This window comes from Macrobrachium rosenbergii, chromosome 50 (assembly GCF_040412425.1).
Source record: "Macrobrachium rosenbergii isolate ZJJX-2024 chromosome 50, ASM4041242v1, whole genome shotgun sequence".
Taxonomy (NCBI): domain Eukaryota; kingdom Metazoa; phylum Arthropoda; class Malacostraca; order Decapoda; family Palaemonidae; genus Macrobrachium; species Macrobrachium rosenbergii.
This window is the reverse complement of record NC_089790.1, coordinates 6698124-6714059: the sequence shown is the minus strand read 5'-3', so window position 1 is coordinate 6714059 and position 15936 is coordinate 6698124. Positions and strand designations below refer to the sequence as shown.

Sequence of the window (15936 nt, the reverse complement as noted above, 5' to 3'; positions counted from 1 at the left end):
AGATCTGCTTTCCATTTTCTTGACTCTACTTATTGCAGACATACATAGTACTGTATGAAACATAGACAAAAATAGTTGGTATATGCCTTTACAATCAGTTGGAATATAACCCCATCTTTTAGTGTTGACTTGAGGCAGAGCAGAAAAAAAATATGAATAAAGAAGATGAGCAATAAAATATTACATTTATTTAATATCACAGCAAGTAATTCACATATACTGAGAAGCAGTTAAAATGCTTGATGGACAATTTTTAGCTTTACAATTTGTCAGGATGGAATGCATTCTAATTATAAATCCATGATTACCATGTTTGGGGAGTAAAGAATGCTTCACATTCAAGCAAAGTTACTAATTATGTAACACAAGTAAGGAAGCAAAGTAACTTAAAAACGAGATGTATATGAAAGAACATTGATCTTGAAAGCTTAATTACAAAATGTGGTATAAAAAATTTACATAAGACACTGAAACCTTCCAAAGTATATAAAATTTTAAAGTATTATGGATTTCTCACTAGTATAGAAACTAGAGACTTACGTGTATGAGTACTCTTTAGCACGAGCCGGGAAATGATCATCGAACTTGGTAACAAGGTTGTTGCTGATGGTTATGCTGGGCAAGTGTGGGAATACCTTCAATCACCTACTGTCACCAAACACTATCCCCCTAGTCTCAAGGACAAAACAAAAGCGATTGAGGTGGAAATTGTGGTCAAAGAAAGTGCTTGGTGATGGTAGGTGAGTAAGAGGTACTCCTACGTTCACATCCCATTAATACCAGCTAATGACCTATTTACCAAGCTCAACAAATGTCTCCTAGCTTGTACTGAAGGATACGCCTGTATAAAAGATGGTTTGTATTTCCTCAGGAACAAACCAGTATGCTTATTGTATCCCTGTTGAGCCAAAACCACCGTCTCCTCTGTCAGTGTCGCTAATTTCCTGTCGAAAAGAATGCTTTTAAAGTATGAAGTCAGAGGGGTTATGAACATATACTGTAATAAGATCTGAAACATTCTATAACAAAGTATCTTAACCAACTGCAAATTAAATACAGAGTCCAGATACCTAACATACCTCAACTTCCTCAATTTCAGGATACAAAATTTTCTCGCATACAAGTTGGGCTACACGATCGCCCTTCTTCACTTCATAATTTGTCTTTGAGTGATTGAAGAGAACCACACCAACGTTTCCTCTGTAATCTCTGTCGATAACCCCAGCTGAAAAAAGTGACGAAATATTTAATGGGAGAAGACTGCCAAATCACATGAAAAGTACCCATGTTTGTGAAAAGATAACAAATTTTCAGAAGTACTGATAACCCTCCTTTTACTGATGATTTATATATGCGTTTTCACTTTCACACAGGCTGATATTGGAGGAAATATGATCTATTTACATGATTTTCTCATATTAACATCAGGTAAGACCCTCTCGCTGGCTTTTGGGGAGAATCCCGAGTGTGGTAACATCACAGACACACACACTAGCTCATCATCAAGTGCAAAGAGATTCATTCTCAACAGAGCCAGTGCTACGCTTTGACTAGCCAAAACATCCATACTGATGTACCTGCAAAGAACACTTTACCATGTGTTTTCACTTTTAAAAATTCTTTTCAACACTTGGTAGTGTATAACACTTAATAAGAGAGCACATTAACTGTATGTACTCTACTTTTCCCTTCATGCAGTCATAACTTTTCTTGAGATCTATGTTTCTTTGTGTTTTTTTGCTGCTAATATCACCAACATTGCTTTGAGAACATTTTGGTACCATGTTGTTAATATTAAGGGTCTTTTAATCAGAAAATTTCATGAAAATACATGCATCAAAAATGCCACGGAACATGAAAATGGAATACATACTATTGTCTTCCTACATACCTGATGCCACTAATAATAAGCCTGAACCATTGTACACATCTAAACCATTTTAAATCCATGGAAATCACAATAACTACACAAAACCGAGAAATGTCCTGTGCATAAGCAATTAACATAGGAATCGATGTCATATACAGTAGATTTACTCTTATCATAAAATGTTAGTTCCTTATGAACACTGTAAATGTAAAGTTCTGACAGACATTCTTTACCTAATTCTCAAGAACAAGGCGAGAATCGGCTAGAGAGAAAAAACAAATTGTGCCCTCGTAGTTGTTCAGGGTTTAGAATTATGGATAAAATATCAATACAAAAGCAACAGAGTCACCTCTAAAAAAAAAAAAAAAAAAAAAAAAAAAAAGACAATGTCTTGTCATGTATTTTATCATGAAATCTAAGTAATTTTGTTATAAACAAACTTCTAAAATTCAGGGACCTTATTTACCTAATTCTCATGGTCTAGGTGAGAATCAGCGAGAGGATAAATAAAATAAGTATTCTTAATGTTTTTCTAAGTTTAAAATTGCAAAAAAGATTGCTTTATTAAAGCATCAAAATCATAAATTTTATCATAAAATGTAAAAAGTTGTGCAATAAATTTCCTCATACAATCTATGAAATTTACTCATGAACAAACTTCTAAACTTCATGGACCTTGTACCTAATTCTCATGGACTACATGAGGTCAGCCGGAGAAAACAGTTGTGCCCACAGAACTTTCCAAATTTTAGAATTATGGAAAAAACTTACAAAGGCATTGAAACTAACATCCCTAATTACTACTGATTCTTATGGGGAAATCATGACCAATTCATGCAATTTCTAATTGCTGTACAGGAGGTCACTAGGAACGTATCCCTCCTGTAAATGGAGTTATATGTGATTTGTGTTTTTCCTGGATATAAGCAAAAGGACAGAAGAGGAGATTGGGGAAAAGCATGTCATGAAGATTTAAATAATAACAATATAGGGTAACAAGCTATGTTTTCTTGACTGATTACGTCAAATACTGACGGGGAAATTACTAGGAGAGAGAAAAAGTACCACTTAGAAACATCACAACAAATGGACATGAGGGAAGCCTTTACCATACATACCAAGGTATATAAAGTATTTCCACAAAATCCATCTTAAAATAACTTTGCAAAATGGAAATAGTGTGTCTATAGCTTACCTCCAACATCAATGTGGTGTTTCCATGAAAGACCAGAACGAGGAGCGATCCTGCCATAGCATCCTTCTGGCAAATCAACTTGGAGATCTGTTCTGATTAACGCTTTTCCTTCAGAAGGAATAACCTCATCATAAGCACTGCAATGTCAATGAAGAATAATCATCCAAATGTAAACATACCTTTAAAATTTTTCTACCAGGAAATTTGGTAGCTCTGGAGTTGGTGAACTTTTATTTTACTCTACTTACCCCAACACTATTGTCAGATTAACTAGACTCTATATCTTTTCTGTAGCATTCTTAATGGCTTCAAACTCTAGAATTTGCAACACAGTTAAGCAAAAATTGGTTACCTTACACAATTGAATAATCTTGTTTTATTAAAAACTAATAATTAACTTTACTGCAACTCCACCTTTCTGTCTTACTCCAAGATTTAACAATTTTTAAAATTTTGTATTTTTCCTAGGTATACAAATCAAAACCTTCTTTATACAGGATTATCCTTAATGAGAGCTGGAGTGGTGGTTGAATTTGGTAAAAAGGTCATTAACCATTGGTTATAGGGGGTGAATGGGGGAATATCCCTCACTCACCTTACGTCCCTAGTCACTTTTCCTTCAGCTACAGGGACAAAAGCAGGATACCTGAGGTGAGTTTTACAATTGGGCCTGGTTTGTATACCTAGAGAAAATATAATTTACTTTAAGAAATTTGTTTGTTCCTACAGAAGTACAAACAATCACCTTTTATACAAGGGTCTTACTCCTTAGGTTGGAGTCATCCTCCCACCTAAGGTTTTATGTGGATTGGGAAATGGTAACTCCCCTCGAGATATTCATTTACTGAGCAGTCAAAATCAATAAAATGTTTGACATGCAAATACTTCAGAAGCTGAATAGGTGTTTGAATATACACTACTAATGAAAGGTCTTTGCTCCAAAACTTAGCACTGTGTGCAATTATCAGAGATATCCCTTAATAACCTGCCTTTGGCAATCTGCTCCTCCATCCCATATGGGACTATGTTAAAATACCTAAGGAGTAAGTAGAGAGTAGGAAGTTGACTTATTAAGGTTTGAATGTCAATGTACGCAATATCCAAATTAGGAGGAAGGAACATGTAATAAATTGTTATCTGGGGGTAATTCTACATTACTCCACACTGAGATACCATTTTTAAATAAAATTTTTCCACCAAATATAGAAGAGGGTGTGTATCATGCAGCACAAATTAAATAATTTGAGAAATTAACCATCTTTTGTTTATGTACATTCAACCCTGGCACTAAACACAGCACCCTGTAGAGCTTTTCTATAGAATTACCATTTTCTGTTTGTCAACAGTGAAAATTGCTGCAACAGCTTTTAGATTAGTATTAAGGGTGTTGTACTAATTTATAAACAATGAATGTGGCTCCTCACTTAGTACAATCTCCAGTTGGCAGTGGAGAATATAATTAAAATTTAATCCAAGATTACATTCTGTATTACCCAATTTTGTTCCTTGGAGACATAATACCTGAACTATGGTCATAAACTGACAACTCCACTGAATATAGAACCTAGAATTATTTACTTTTGAAAGATCCCTCAGGTGAGGCACTCCCATTTGATTATTCTTTTTTGTTATCTAAATCTATCGCCAAACTTGTCAATAGGTGGTCTTGACAGGTTGGGCACAGATTCGTCTGGTTCCCTGGGGTTTGTTTTAGGTTGCATTTGTTTGTGAAGTGTACCTTTCTCAAACTCCGTATTCTCCTTTCTTGAGAAAAGGATTTCAGGAATTTTACTTAACACCATTATGGCATTTTGGACTTGAAAATATATTTTTTTTTTATGTGCGCTTTGAGCGTTTCTAACATTTGTTTCATTAGCAAATCAATACTTTTAGAGTTAGTGGATTCCACTCTTATATCCTTCAATTCATGGGGCCACAGTGGGAAAGCAGGGTTTTTGAGTGGGTGAAAATACAAAACGAGTGAAATACAAGGATCTTAATCCCATTGATAACTATCGTCCGGATTAAAGTTAAGTAATGTTTTCAAACTATTAAAATGCTCTAGGGTAAGGACCTAAACCCTAGGTTAGGTTAGGGTAAAATTGCAGGCTATTAATGTAAACCTCTAGCTCAGTAGCTACTGGTTTACGTGGAAAAAGGGCACCATGTTGAGCACCAGCCCCTTGGGAATGAATGTAAAAATGTAAAACTAAAGGTGGTAAATATCATAATCACAAGAAAGGACGAACACAACCAAAAATATAAACCAAAGCTGGTAAATATCTCGGCTGGTGACTGACAGGAATTGGGCTGCGGCCTGCGGTAGACGTCTGCAATTTTACCTAAGCTAGGTTAGGTCATCTGCTAATGAAATAAATGTTGAAGTATTCAGTATTATCCTTAATTAATGGTGGAGAACAAGGTACCGTATGTGCTTGGATATTACCTGAAGACTACTACTACTGTGCCCCTCTGGTTCGGTAAATACCAGTTTATGTGCAATATGGTCGCTGTGTTAAGTACCAGCCCCATGGGGATGAATGTAAAAACATAAACAAATGACAGTAAATATCATAATATAAACAAAAGACAGTAATATCGTAACATAGACAAAAGACGGTAAATATCATAATATAAACAAAAGACAGAAAATATCATAACAAATAAAAGACTTCGGTTGTAAGCAAGAGTAGGGAGACAGGGTTGGGCGTCGGTAATTTCCCATCTTAGGGGGGGCTCAAGGGGGGTGAAGCGCCCCCGGCCAGGTCACGGCACGGCGCCCAAAGTCAGGTAAGGTCCGGGTACAGCATTCTACATAGACATAAAAATAAAAACACAAAGAAAAAGGCAACTTAACACGCAGACTCGCCTGATGGAAAATACACCGTAAAGCTTACCTTCTAAGGTCATACCCAGCAGCCAGTTTTGACCCTCTGACCGGAGGGTACGCATTGTCCGTGAGCTTCTTGAAGCGCAAGATGGCCCTCAGTTCGCCTGGCATGGTCAATTCTTTAGAAATTTACGGTAAGTAGCAAAATGTCGACACGTTGTTGCCTGTTACCTTTGGGCTTTGGCGCGCAATGATTAAATGTCACAGAATTTGGCGGGTACCGGAACTACACATTTTGTGATCTTTGACCCCTAACGAATTCCTTATCGAATGAAGGCAAGTGTTTCATTTTGCAAAACCCCGTACAACTATTATATTGATAATCTTGAATTGCTATACTACGAAAAATAAACGTTAATATAACCAAAACACAAGAGCGGAAACATCATGTGCATAGATACAATATAAATAAAAGCAATATTACATTTTGTTAACCTGTTCCTATTGTACATTTATTATTTTTTTTAAATCGAATAATGTACTTGATAATGTGTATATGAGTGACAGTGAAAATCAGCAAATACGTAAATGTAGGATATAGATAAATGAATGTTTTTTTTAACGTTGCTTACCTCCATGACCACACACAGAAAACAAGATAGGCAATGACATATTCATCCTTTTTTTATCTGCTGATGAATAATAAAGTAATAATAATGATAACTTAACTTCCCATGCCAACGAAAGGGTTCGCTCGCTTTTCTTTTACTTCGCAAACCTTTCATTTTTATTGTTTATTACAGAAAGATCCTGTGCCTCTTGTAATCGTACATAATGTGAGGCGACTTTTAATTAAAGGGAAACTAGAAAAGCGTTAAGGACGACCTAAAACAAGACATGTGGTGCGACAGCGTTTTTGCGTTTTCTTTTTAATAAAAGCATAGCTAAGGATGTCCGAAGGCAGAATGTAAAACATCTAAAAGTAGAACGATAAAGTTGACAGAAAAAGTAAAATATAGTACCAGACACAAAACAGATATATCCTCATTTAACTGGTGTGGGATCTAGATAACATGAGAGATTAAACTCTTTACAGGGAAGGGCCATTTAAAAATTCAGCAGAGGGTGGTGACCAAATAACCTTGGTAACATCAACACAAAAAGAATAAAATATTTTGGACTTAGGGGTCGTGCGCATTTGCTGATTGCGGAGTAGAGCTAGGCTCAGGGCATGATAAGTAAGTTATTAAAAATTAAATAAAGCAATGCAGACACTTTGTTGAAACTCAAACATGCCAATATTGAAAGGCGCTAATATAGGCAAACAGACAGGCATGGCAAAGTCAAATAAGTTCTGGGGGTGTTACAGGCTGGAGGAAACGCGAAGGATGTTTCAGGAAATATAAGAAAATGCAATAGTGATGCAATTAAAGAAGAGTGGAAAAAGTACACTTTATACTCTGGACAAATTCCACTATATGAAGTTTTAAATGACCATGATCCAGCGACACGGATAGGCCAGACAACATCGCCTCTTAAGGGGTGGGGCATCAACTCCTCAGGAAATGCAGGATAAAGTTAGATGCGCAAAAAGACCTGTTTAAAGAATGTGGAGAGGCCAAAAGAGAAATTGCTGTAAGTATTTTAAAAGTGATTTTGTTAATGTAGGTGGTAAAATTAAAACTTGACTTTCTAGCAGAAATTCCTGAAAAGTCATACCAGTAGTAAATTTGCGTTACAGACACATGTCACATACTTGAATGAAGAACGAGAAAGATTAGGTTTCAGAATATTGGTTTAGACATAATAAAATTAGTGACAGATGAGCGTTAATAACAATCAAAGAAGAGTTATCAAGTGTGACGTTGTAAATAAAAACCATACAAGGCCAGAATGCGTCATAGAGAAAACCTGTTGACACGCACCTAAGCACCAGCCAATATTTTTATGAGGGATCATCCGAAATTTGAACAACATAAAACAACCTTTTAGAGATGATCCAAATCGCGTAGTTTATGCAGTGTGAAATTTTAAATATGTATTCTGGGGATCCTCCGAAAGACGGACAAGAAACTGAAACCTTCTCTAGAAAAACTAAAAGAATTATTCTTCGATGGTTCTAACCCTGATCTTGAGCGTTTGAAAGATACAAGACCTCGTGAAACGGACAGTTTTTTCAAGAGGACCACATGTATTTTTTCAGGGGGACCAACTGCTCCCCCAGCAATTCCGCCCCCGGCCCCGAAACACTTCTGGCCAAACAGCCGACTCTTTGCCCTAGAGGAGTTCTAAGGAACCATAGTGGCCTGCCCTTGAGCGACAAGCTGTTGGCCTAAAGTGTTTCCCCAGGTGGGCAAGTGTTCCTCCAATATTTGCTCACTGGGGAAACACTTCTGGCCTAACAATTAACTGACTGTTCGCCCATGAAGCGGTGGGCAGCCTTTGGGCGACCAGCTAATGCCCAAAAGTGTTTCCCAGGTGGAAATACGTCCCCCCAACACCTGTCCCATGGGAAAACACTTCTGGCCTAACAGTTGCCTGGTCCCCCAAGAGTGCTTCTGAAGAAGCATGGTGGGCAGCCCTTGGGTAACCAGCTGATGGACAAAATTATTTTCCCAACCGGGCATATGTGCCCCCAACACCTACCCCATCAAGAAACATCTCTGATCTAACAGCTGACTATTTGCCCAAAAATGCCTCTGAAGAAGCACGGTGGGCGGTCATTAGGAAACCAGCTGTTGACCGAAAGTGTTTCCCCAGGTGGACGTATGTCCCCCGCCTGCCTTCTGGGGAAACACTTGTGCCCTAACCAGTGGTGTAGCTGGCATTCCGTCAGTGGGGGTGTGCCTAGGTGGGGCCAAAGAAAATTGCACAAAAACTAATGTACCAATTCTGTAATTATTAAAATATACTCTTCTCGAATATATATATCCATGTGAATGAAAGAAAATAATAGTATATATTATAGTAATTAGTAAACCTGTATTTGAAATTATAGAGCTCAATTTTCAATTTATTTTCAACTCTTAAAACTATATGCAAATGTATCAAATACTGTAATGTAAATTTCCTGACAACCTTATATTCAACACTAGTCTAATTTCTATTAGCAAGTTTTAATTTTCAACTATAGTATAATATCCTTGTCATGTAAATATATCAAAATAGTGCATTTCATCAATAACACAAAAGACTTATGACCGTCCAAAATCTCTTCAAAATTTCAACCTATCCCATTCTCTCTTCTTTATCTCCTCTCCCTGGAATTTAACTCTAAGTAGCAGTAGCAAATTGCATTGGACGTATGCAGAACTGTAACTATAGTTGCAATCACTTCATACATAAGTTGATAACACTGAGTTGGATAAAAATATCATGAACAAACATGTTATTTGTGTTAAACACCTATAAGTATATTTCTGCTTTTGACCACCAAAGGGTTAAAGTTTTTCTACAAAAGGAATTTCAACTGGGGGTCCTGGCAACCCCCATAGCGACGCCACTGGTCCTGACAGCTGATGGTTTGCCCAAAAGTGCTTCTGAAGAAGCACGGTGGGCAGCCCTTTGGCAACCAGTTATTGGCCAAGTGTTTCCCCAGGTGGGAACACCTGCCTTCTGGGGAAAACTTCTGGCCTAGCAGTTAACTATTTGCCCAAAAGTGCCTCTGAAGAAGCACGGTGGGCAGTCATTGAGAAACCAGCTGTTGGCCAAAAATGTTTCTCCAGGGGGCATGTGTCCCCCGACACCTGCCTCTCGGGAAACATTTCTGGCCTAAGAGCTGACTGTTTACCCAAAAGTGCTCTTGAAGAAGCACGGTGGGCAGCCCTTGGGCAACCAGCTGTTGGACAACAGTGTTTCCCCGGGTAGGCATGATTGTATCCGCCAAAACCTGCCTTCGGGGGAAACACTTCTGGCCTAACAGCTGACAGGGTATCCTAGCCATGACTTCCATTTCGTAATCATCAGGGTTTGTTTCTTCATTCCATATTCAGCAAAACACTCTAGTTAGTCTAGTTTACGCTAGAATCGCCCCAGCAGGAAGTTTATCATAACTCAGTGCTTTACATATCTTTAGTTTCTTGATTACTGGTTCCACTTAAAAAACTGCAAATTCACTCAGAGCACATTCAAGCCTTCTCCAGTTTCTGGTATGGCAATCAAATTGTTCCTCTCACATTTCTTAGCCATCATATTGTCTTTTAATTCCATCCCCTGTGCCAACACATTTCATTTTATTATTATTAAAGTTAGAAGTATGTTTTCCACTTCTGTGACATTCAATCATTTATAGAATTAATATAAAGTTACTCCCATTCTTATGACTAACATATTTTACGAGTGTTTCAAAATATCAAAATATTTAATTACAGGACATCGTATCAACTGCTTCAGCAGAGCCACTGAATGAGTCGTAGGGTATATCGTATTCATGTTTATGAACCAAACATTTTACAAGTATTATGAACACCCAAAGCCACATGCAAAAATTAGTGACCCTACCTTTCTAAAGTTTGCTCCTATAGAACTAAACAGAATTTCTGTCGACTTTTAGCAATTTCATTAAAAAGGAACACGTGAAAACATCACGATCTTAGGAGTGCCATCATGTTCAAAATGATACTTAATGTATATAAGTCAGTATATTTGGCAGTTTATGTTCAGATGCCATCAGCTAAATAATTATATTTCTAGAAACTCTGGACTTCACGAGTTGTTTTTCAAAGTCGAAAATTATATTCTTAATTTTTAAAGTATAAGTAATTCTTTTTTAGATTTTATTGTACAACTCGAACATAAATGCTTTAATCCGTTTTACCTCTAGGCGATTTTTATTTTACAGTTGTTTCAGTCGGAAACATGTCCATGAATAGTTTATGGCTATATAGATTTTAACTTAATGATGTTCATCATAGTTTACAGACTTACATAGTTTACATTATAAAAGAAACTTTTTGCCATTCACTGGTCTCTCACATCCACAAAGCGGCATTCTATTCCATGAAACCTAACTTATTCCCAAACAATTGGATTGTTTCACTTCAAAAAAATATAAGATTAAGACTCTAATGCTTAAGAATTTTGTGAATACATTCCATAAATATAGCATTGATAAATATTAAAATATATTATATACTATATATTATATACTACTTTCAATTAATAAAGTAATTGTTTATACGTCGTGCAGGTCATGAGACAAGAAATTTTAATCTTTCTTTACAGAACGTGGCTATAATGACAAACATGTTTAAGGTTAGCAACTAACAAAACACCCTCTAATTCCTTCCTCTGGATTACCACGTGACCAAAACGGACCAATTGGAGCTCAGGACTCCTACGGTCACGTGACGTATATTGACCAATCATCACTTGAGCTTTGTAGCCACCGCCAAGATCGTCTTCCCGAGTGTCGAACTAAAATGTCCACCGAATTGGCCGTAAAATTGAAGAATTGAAAAGGCCGGTCACAAGACCCCCGTTAAGCTACGTATGTGACTGAAACCGTTATAAGCTCATGGTTAATGACTTCTGCTTGAAATCTGATCTCAGAAAATAGAAAAGATGTGATTGGCTCGCCATTTTAAGAGGTCGGAAGGCCGAAGTTGGTGGTTGTTATTGTAGGTCTTTTCGAGTGATTTGGGGCCAGATTCGACCACTTTTAGGTTGTCATCCGCAGCCCAGAAGGTATACCAGCCATGACGCAAAACCAGCAGAACATAACGACGTTGCTCATCCCCGATCCCAACGGTAATTTAATCCGTTATGTGTTTTGAATTTCACTCTTCGACTGTCATTGAAAATGGGAGCGAATGATTCCTAGATTCTCTCTTCTCGAGGTGTTGGACGGGTTCCTCTCTCATGTCTTTTGATAACTAACAAGAGCAGACTTTAATTGAGCAACTAATTGACAGATGAGCCATTCACGGTTAGGTTATTCACGAAGTTTTGTCAATTGTACAACCTCATGCAGGGGCCAGGAACACGAACCATTTGTAAAGTTTAAATGGGTTTTAAATCTTACTATCTCTCGTAAGCCCGATGAACTGATTAACCAGTTACACACGTTTATTAAGATTAAGGTCATGTAATACTACTGGTAGGCCTCTTTTTGGGTTATCTTTAATAGGCCAGGTATGCTTTAGAAAATTCGTTACATGTCGCCGTCGAGGTCTGGTGGGTGAACGACCACGGGCCAAAAAAGTCGTTTCAACTTTCATAAATTATATTTTATATAGTTCCGGCCAGGGGAATTTTGTTATTTTTAATCGATTATCAGAGCTTAGACAAGGCTTTACCCCATTATGTCACATAGGCTAGTCAAGCTGAGCAGGCTGTTGCTCAAGATTACATGTCAACCTAGTAGATCCTACATTCTTGTAGCCTACAGATGTAATTCGTTGTATTTCTGTAAGTTTAAGATGTGATTCGGACGAATTTGACATTTCTGCCTGGTTGGTGACTATTTCTCTCTGGGAGACAAAGGTTTATGTAATGGGGAATTCTAAACAATAATTAAGTAAAAGAATGCCCCCAAACCTAACCTAGTCAAGCAGACATTCTTTGGTGATATACAAGAATACAATTGAATCTTGCCCAACCCAGGGTATTAGGATATACCTGAAAAGAGGGTGGAACCTGTCCTGAACCTCCCCTCCCCCCCTACCTGACCTGACCCAAGGCAGCATGAATTGTAAAGAAACAATTTTCTTGTTTACTTAAGTTGGCTGTATTTTGTCCTCTTCATTCCATCCCCACCAAGACTTCCTGACCTCAAGACTGTTCTTCCTCACTTTGGACCCTTATTCCAAAACTGTGGTTCCCCATTTTGATCCCCTATTCCAAAACTATGGTTCCCCAGTTGGGTACCTTATTCCAAGACTGTGATTCCCCACATTGGTTTGTATTCCAAAGACTGGTTCCCCACTTTTGGTCCCTTATTCCAAGACTGAGATTCCCCACTTTGGTACCTCTTTTCCAATCCTGTGGTTCCCAACTTTGATCCCTGTTCCAAGACATTGCTTCCCACTTTGGTCCCCTATTCTAAGAGTGTGGTTCCCTACTTTAGTTCCCTATTCCAAGACTGTGGTTCCCCACTTTGGCCCCCTGTTCCAAAAATATAGTATATAGTACCCCACTTTGATCCCTTATTCCAAGACTATGGTTCCCAACTTTGGTCCCTATTCCAAGACTGTGGTTCCCTACTTTGGTCCCGTTCCAAGACTATGGTTTCCCATTTTTGGTCCCTTATTCCAATACTTTGATTCCCCACTTCGGTCCCAATTCCAAGGCTATGGTTCCTCACTTTGCTCTGTTATTCCAAGAATATGGTTCCCCATTTTGGTCCCCTATTCCAAGACTATGGTTTCCCACTTTGGTCATTTATTCCAGCACTGACTCCCCACTTTGGTCGCCCTTTTCAAAACTATGATTCCCCAATTTGGTCCATTATTCCAAGACTGGTTCCCAACTTTGGTCCCTTATTCCAAGACTGGTTATCCACTTTGGTCCCTTTTTCCAAGACTGATTCCCCATTTTGGTCACCTATTCCAAGACTATTGTTCCCCACTTTAGTCCATTATTCCAAGACTATGGTTCCCCACTTTAGTCCATTATTCCAAGACTATGGTTCCCCACTTTTGTCCCCTATTCCAAGACTATGGTTTCCCACTTTGGTCCCCTGTTCCAAGACTGATTCCCCAGTTCGGTCCCCTATTCCAAGACTGATTCCCCAGTTTGGTCCCCTATTCTAAGACTATGGTTCCCCACTTTAGCCTCTTATTCCAAGAGTATGGTTCCCTACTTTGGTCCCTTATTCCAAGGCTATGGGTCCCCACTTTGATCCCATATTCCAAGTCTCTGATTCCCCAATTTGTTCCCCTATTCCAAGACTATGGTTCCCCACTTTAGTCTCTTATTCCAAGACAATGGTTCCCCCACTTTGGTCCCCTATTCCAAGACACTGATTCCCCAGTTTTGTCCTCCATTCCAAGACTCTGATTCCCCAATTTGTTCCCATATTCCAAGACTATGGTTCCCCACTTTAGCCCCTTATTCCAAGGCTATGGTTCCCCCACTTTGGTCCCCTATTCCAAGGCACTGATTCCCCAGTTTTGTCCCCTATTCCAAGACTGTGGTTCCCCATTTTGGTCCCCTATTTCATGAGTGTGACTCCCTCTTTGGTCCTCAATCCAAGATTCCAAGACTGTGGTCCCTAACTTTGGTCTTTCAAAGACTGATTCTCCATTTTGGTCCACTATTCCAAGAGGATGATTCCCCACTTTGGGCCCCTGTTCCAAGAGTATGATTCTCCACTTTTGTCCTCTATTCCAAGACTATGCTTCCCCACTTTGGTCCCCTATTCCAAGATTCCAAGACTGTGGTCCCCCACTTTGGTCATTCGAAGACAATGGTTCCCCACTTTGGTCCCCTATTCTAAGACTGTGGTTCCCCACTTTTGGCCCTCTGTTATTGTTCAACTTGGGGGTGTGTTCAATGGGTTAGCCAACAGTATTCCTTGGAAATGTCGAATTCAACAAAAGCTCTCCAAAAAATATTAGAAAAATCTATTTAACACACAAATTCACTTAACTTTCATGAAATTCCATAACATCAAATGCCAACATGCACATTTTGTCCCCATCCAAAGACGAGTGGTGTAATCCATATAATTTGAATACAGTATATTTGACCATAAATATAATGGTGTCAGGGTAGCATTTTAATGATGTCTGAGGAGAGGTAGGTAGTTCAGTGACAGTTTACTCCTATCTATCCTCCTATGTACAAAGTGTTCTAATAGAATCATCTTTCAACCAGTCAAAAACAGAAAATCTCAAATAATTTTTACTTATTTTTCTTTAGATTTTGAAATGAAGAAATTGGCACAAACTGCAGTAATATATACCATTGGAAAGGAAATTTATCAAATTTTTCATAATTTAAAAACAAGATGTGTTATGTTAAAACATTTCGGTTATAATATTGTCATTGTAATTTATAAAAATTCTGCAATAAATTAGTTATTTGATTTAAGAATGACACAAAAACCAGCATCATGAAAATGAAGTCTGCAACAAGTGGTGCTACTGTAGTATGATAATCTACTGAGCTGTTTGCGACCTACCAAAAATTAGGATGCTAACTACCAAACAACCCAATTAATGCCTATGGCAGTTACTTCTCCAAACTAGATACAGAACTATTTGATCCTCCAGGGCTAGTACTAAACACGGCGAAACAGTGACTCGCCTACACTGTTTCGGTGTGTTTAGTACTAGCCCCTGAGGGGTCAAATGTAGAAAATGGATGGTAGATATCATACTATGGTAGCACTCAACAAGTTGTTTTAACAGTGATATCCAGTACAGGTTCTCCTGAGTTGAAATTTAGTGAAAGCAGTAAAAAAAAGGAAAATCTGACCATATGCAGGATGAATAAGGTTTGGAAATCAAATAAATTGAAACTGCATATTGAAGTTAGATATACTGTACATGGGTTTAGTAATATCTGTGCTGTCATACAGACATGAATCATGGTATGGCAGTGAAACTGTCAGAAAGATTTTATTGATTTGAGAATAAAACGTGAAGGAGAATATTATAAGGGCAGTTACAGTTTTCATATATAGATAATGATGATGGAGGTGGAGAATAATATGTAGTAGTGTAAGCTGGGGTCCAGTGGGTGCTCAAAAGAGTTAGATGACCCAGATCTACTCGGATGAGAACTGTGAGGTTGTAGAAGACTAGGTTTTTGTTAAACAGTGTCACAATTTTGTGGAGGTATTTTTGCAGCACATGGCACTGGCAGTGATGATGATGAGACACTAGTAGAATATTATTTCGAAAATTGTATTGGCTAAAGCTTTTATTTTTACAAATTTAAAAATGTAGTAATAAAAATTGGAGATAAATTACAGTCTTGGTAAATTAAGCAGTGGTTGAATATGTAAACACTGTTGCATGACTTTTGTACACTAATAATGTACAGTATAAATCAATAAGTAAATGTTATGCTGCAGTATACACAAATGACAATTAG

At 37.9% G+C, this 15936-nt stretch overlaps 2 protein-coding genes across 4 annotated transcripts in view; one reads left to right on the top strand and one right to left on the bottom strand.

The window, feature by feature from the left end:
- Positions 1-173: 173 nt before the first annotated feature.
- On the bottom strand, positions 174-6333 carry LOC136832552 (deoxyuridine 5'-triphosphate nucleotidohydrolase-like). The gene is made up of 4 exons (XM_067093550.1): positions 5963-6333; positions 3066-3202; positions 1080-1225; positions 174-944 (listed from the first exon to the last, which is right to left on the bottom strand). Exons 1-4 carry the CDS (start codon positions 6064-6066, stop codon positions 888-890), a joined length of 444 nt encoding a protein of 147 aa, XP_066949651.1. The 5' UTR covers positions 6067-6333; the 3' UTR covers positions 174-887.
- Positions 6334-11212: 4879 nt separating this feature from the next.
- The window catches only part of Dp (transcription factor Dp), a 29587-nt gene continuing 24863 nt past the window's right edge, over positions 11213-15936 (top strand). Inside the window, exon 1 of one of the 3 annotated variants that reach the window (XM_067093546.1) lies at positions 11213-11643. In XM_067093546.1, the coding sequence (XP_066949647.1) occupies positions 11592-11643 (52 nt within the window). In that variant the 5' untranslated portion in view covers positions 11213-11591. The remainder of the gene's footprint in view (positions 11644-15936) is intronic. The other 2 variants (XM_067093545.1, XM_067093547.1) reach the window with 2 other exon arrangements.

Bases quoted from the DNA above. Each gene is read 5' to 3' on its own strand.
- LOC136832552 (XM_067093550.1), bottom strand. From the start codon at position 6,066: ATGCCAGGCGAACTGAGGGCCATCTTGCGCTTCAAGAAGCTCACGGAC. The intron at 3,203-5,962 runs GTAAGCTTTACG...TTGACATTGCAG, and splicing joins GCTGGGTATGACCTTAGAAG to TGCTTATGATGAGGTTATTC. The intron at 945-1,079 runs GTATGTTAGGTA...TCTTTTCGACAG, and splicing joins CTGAAATTGAGGAAGTTGAG to GAAATTAGCGACACTGACAG.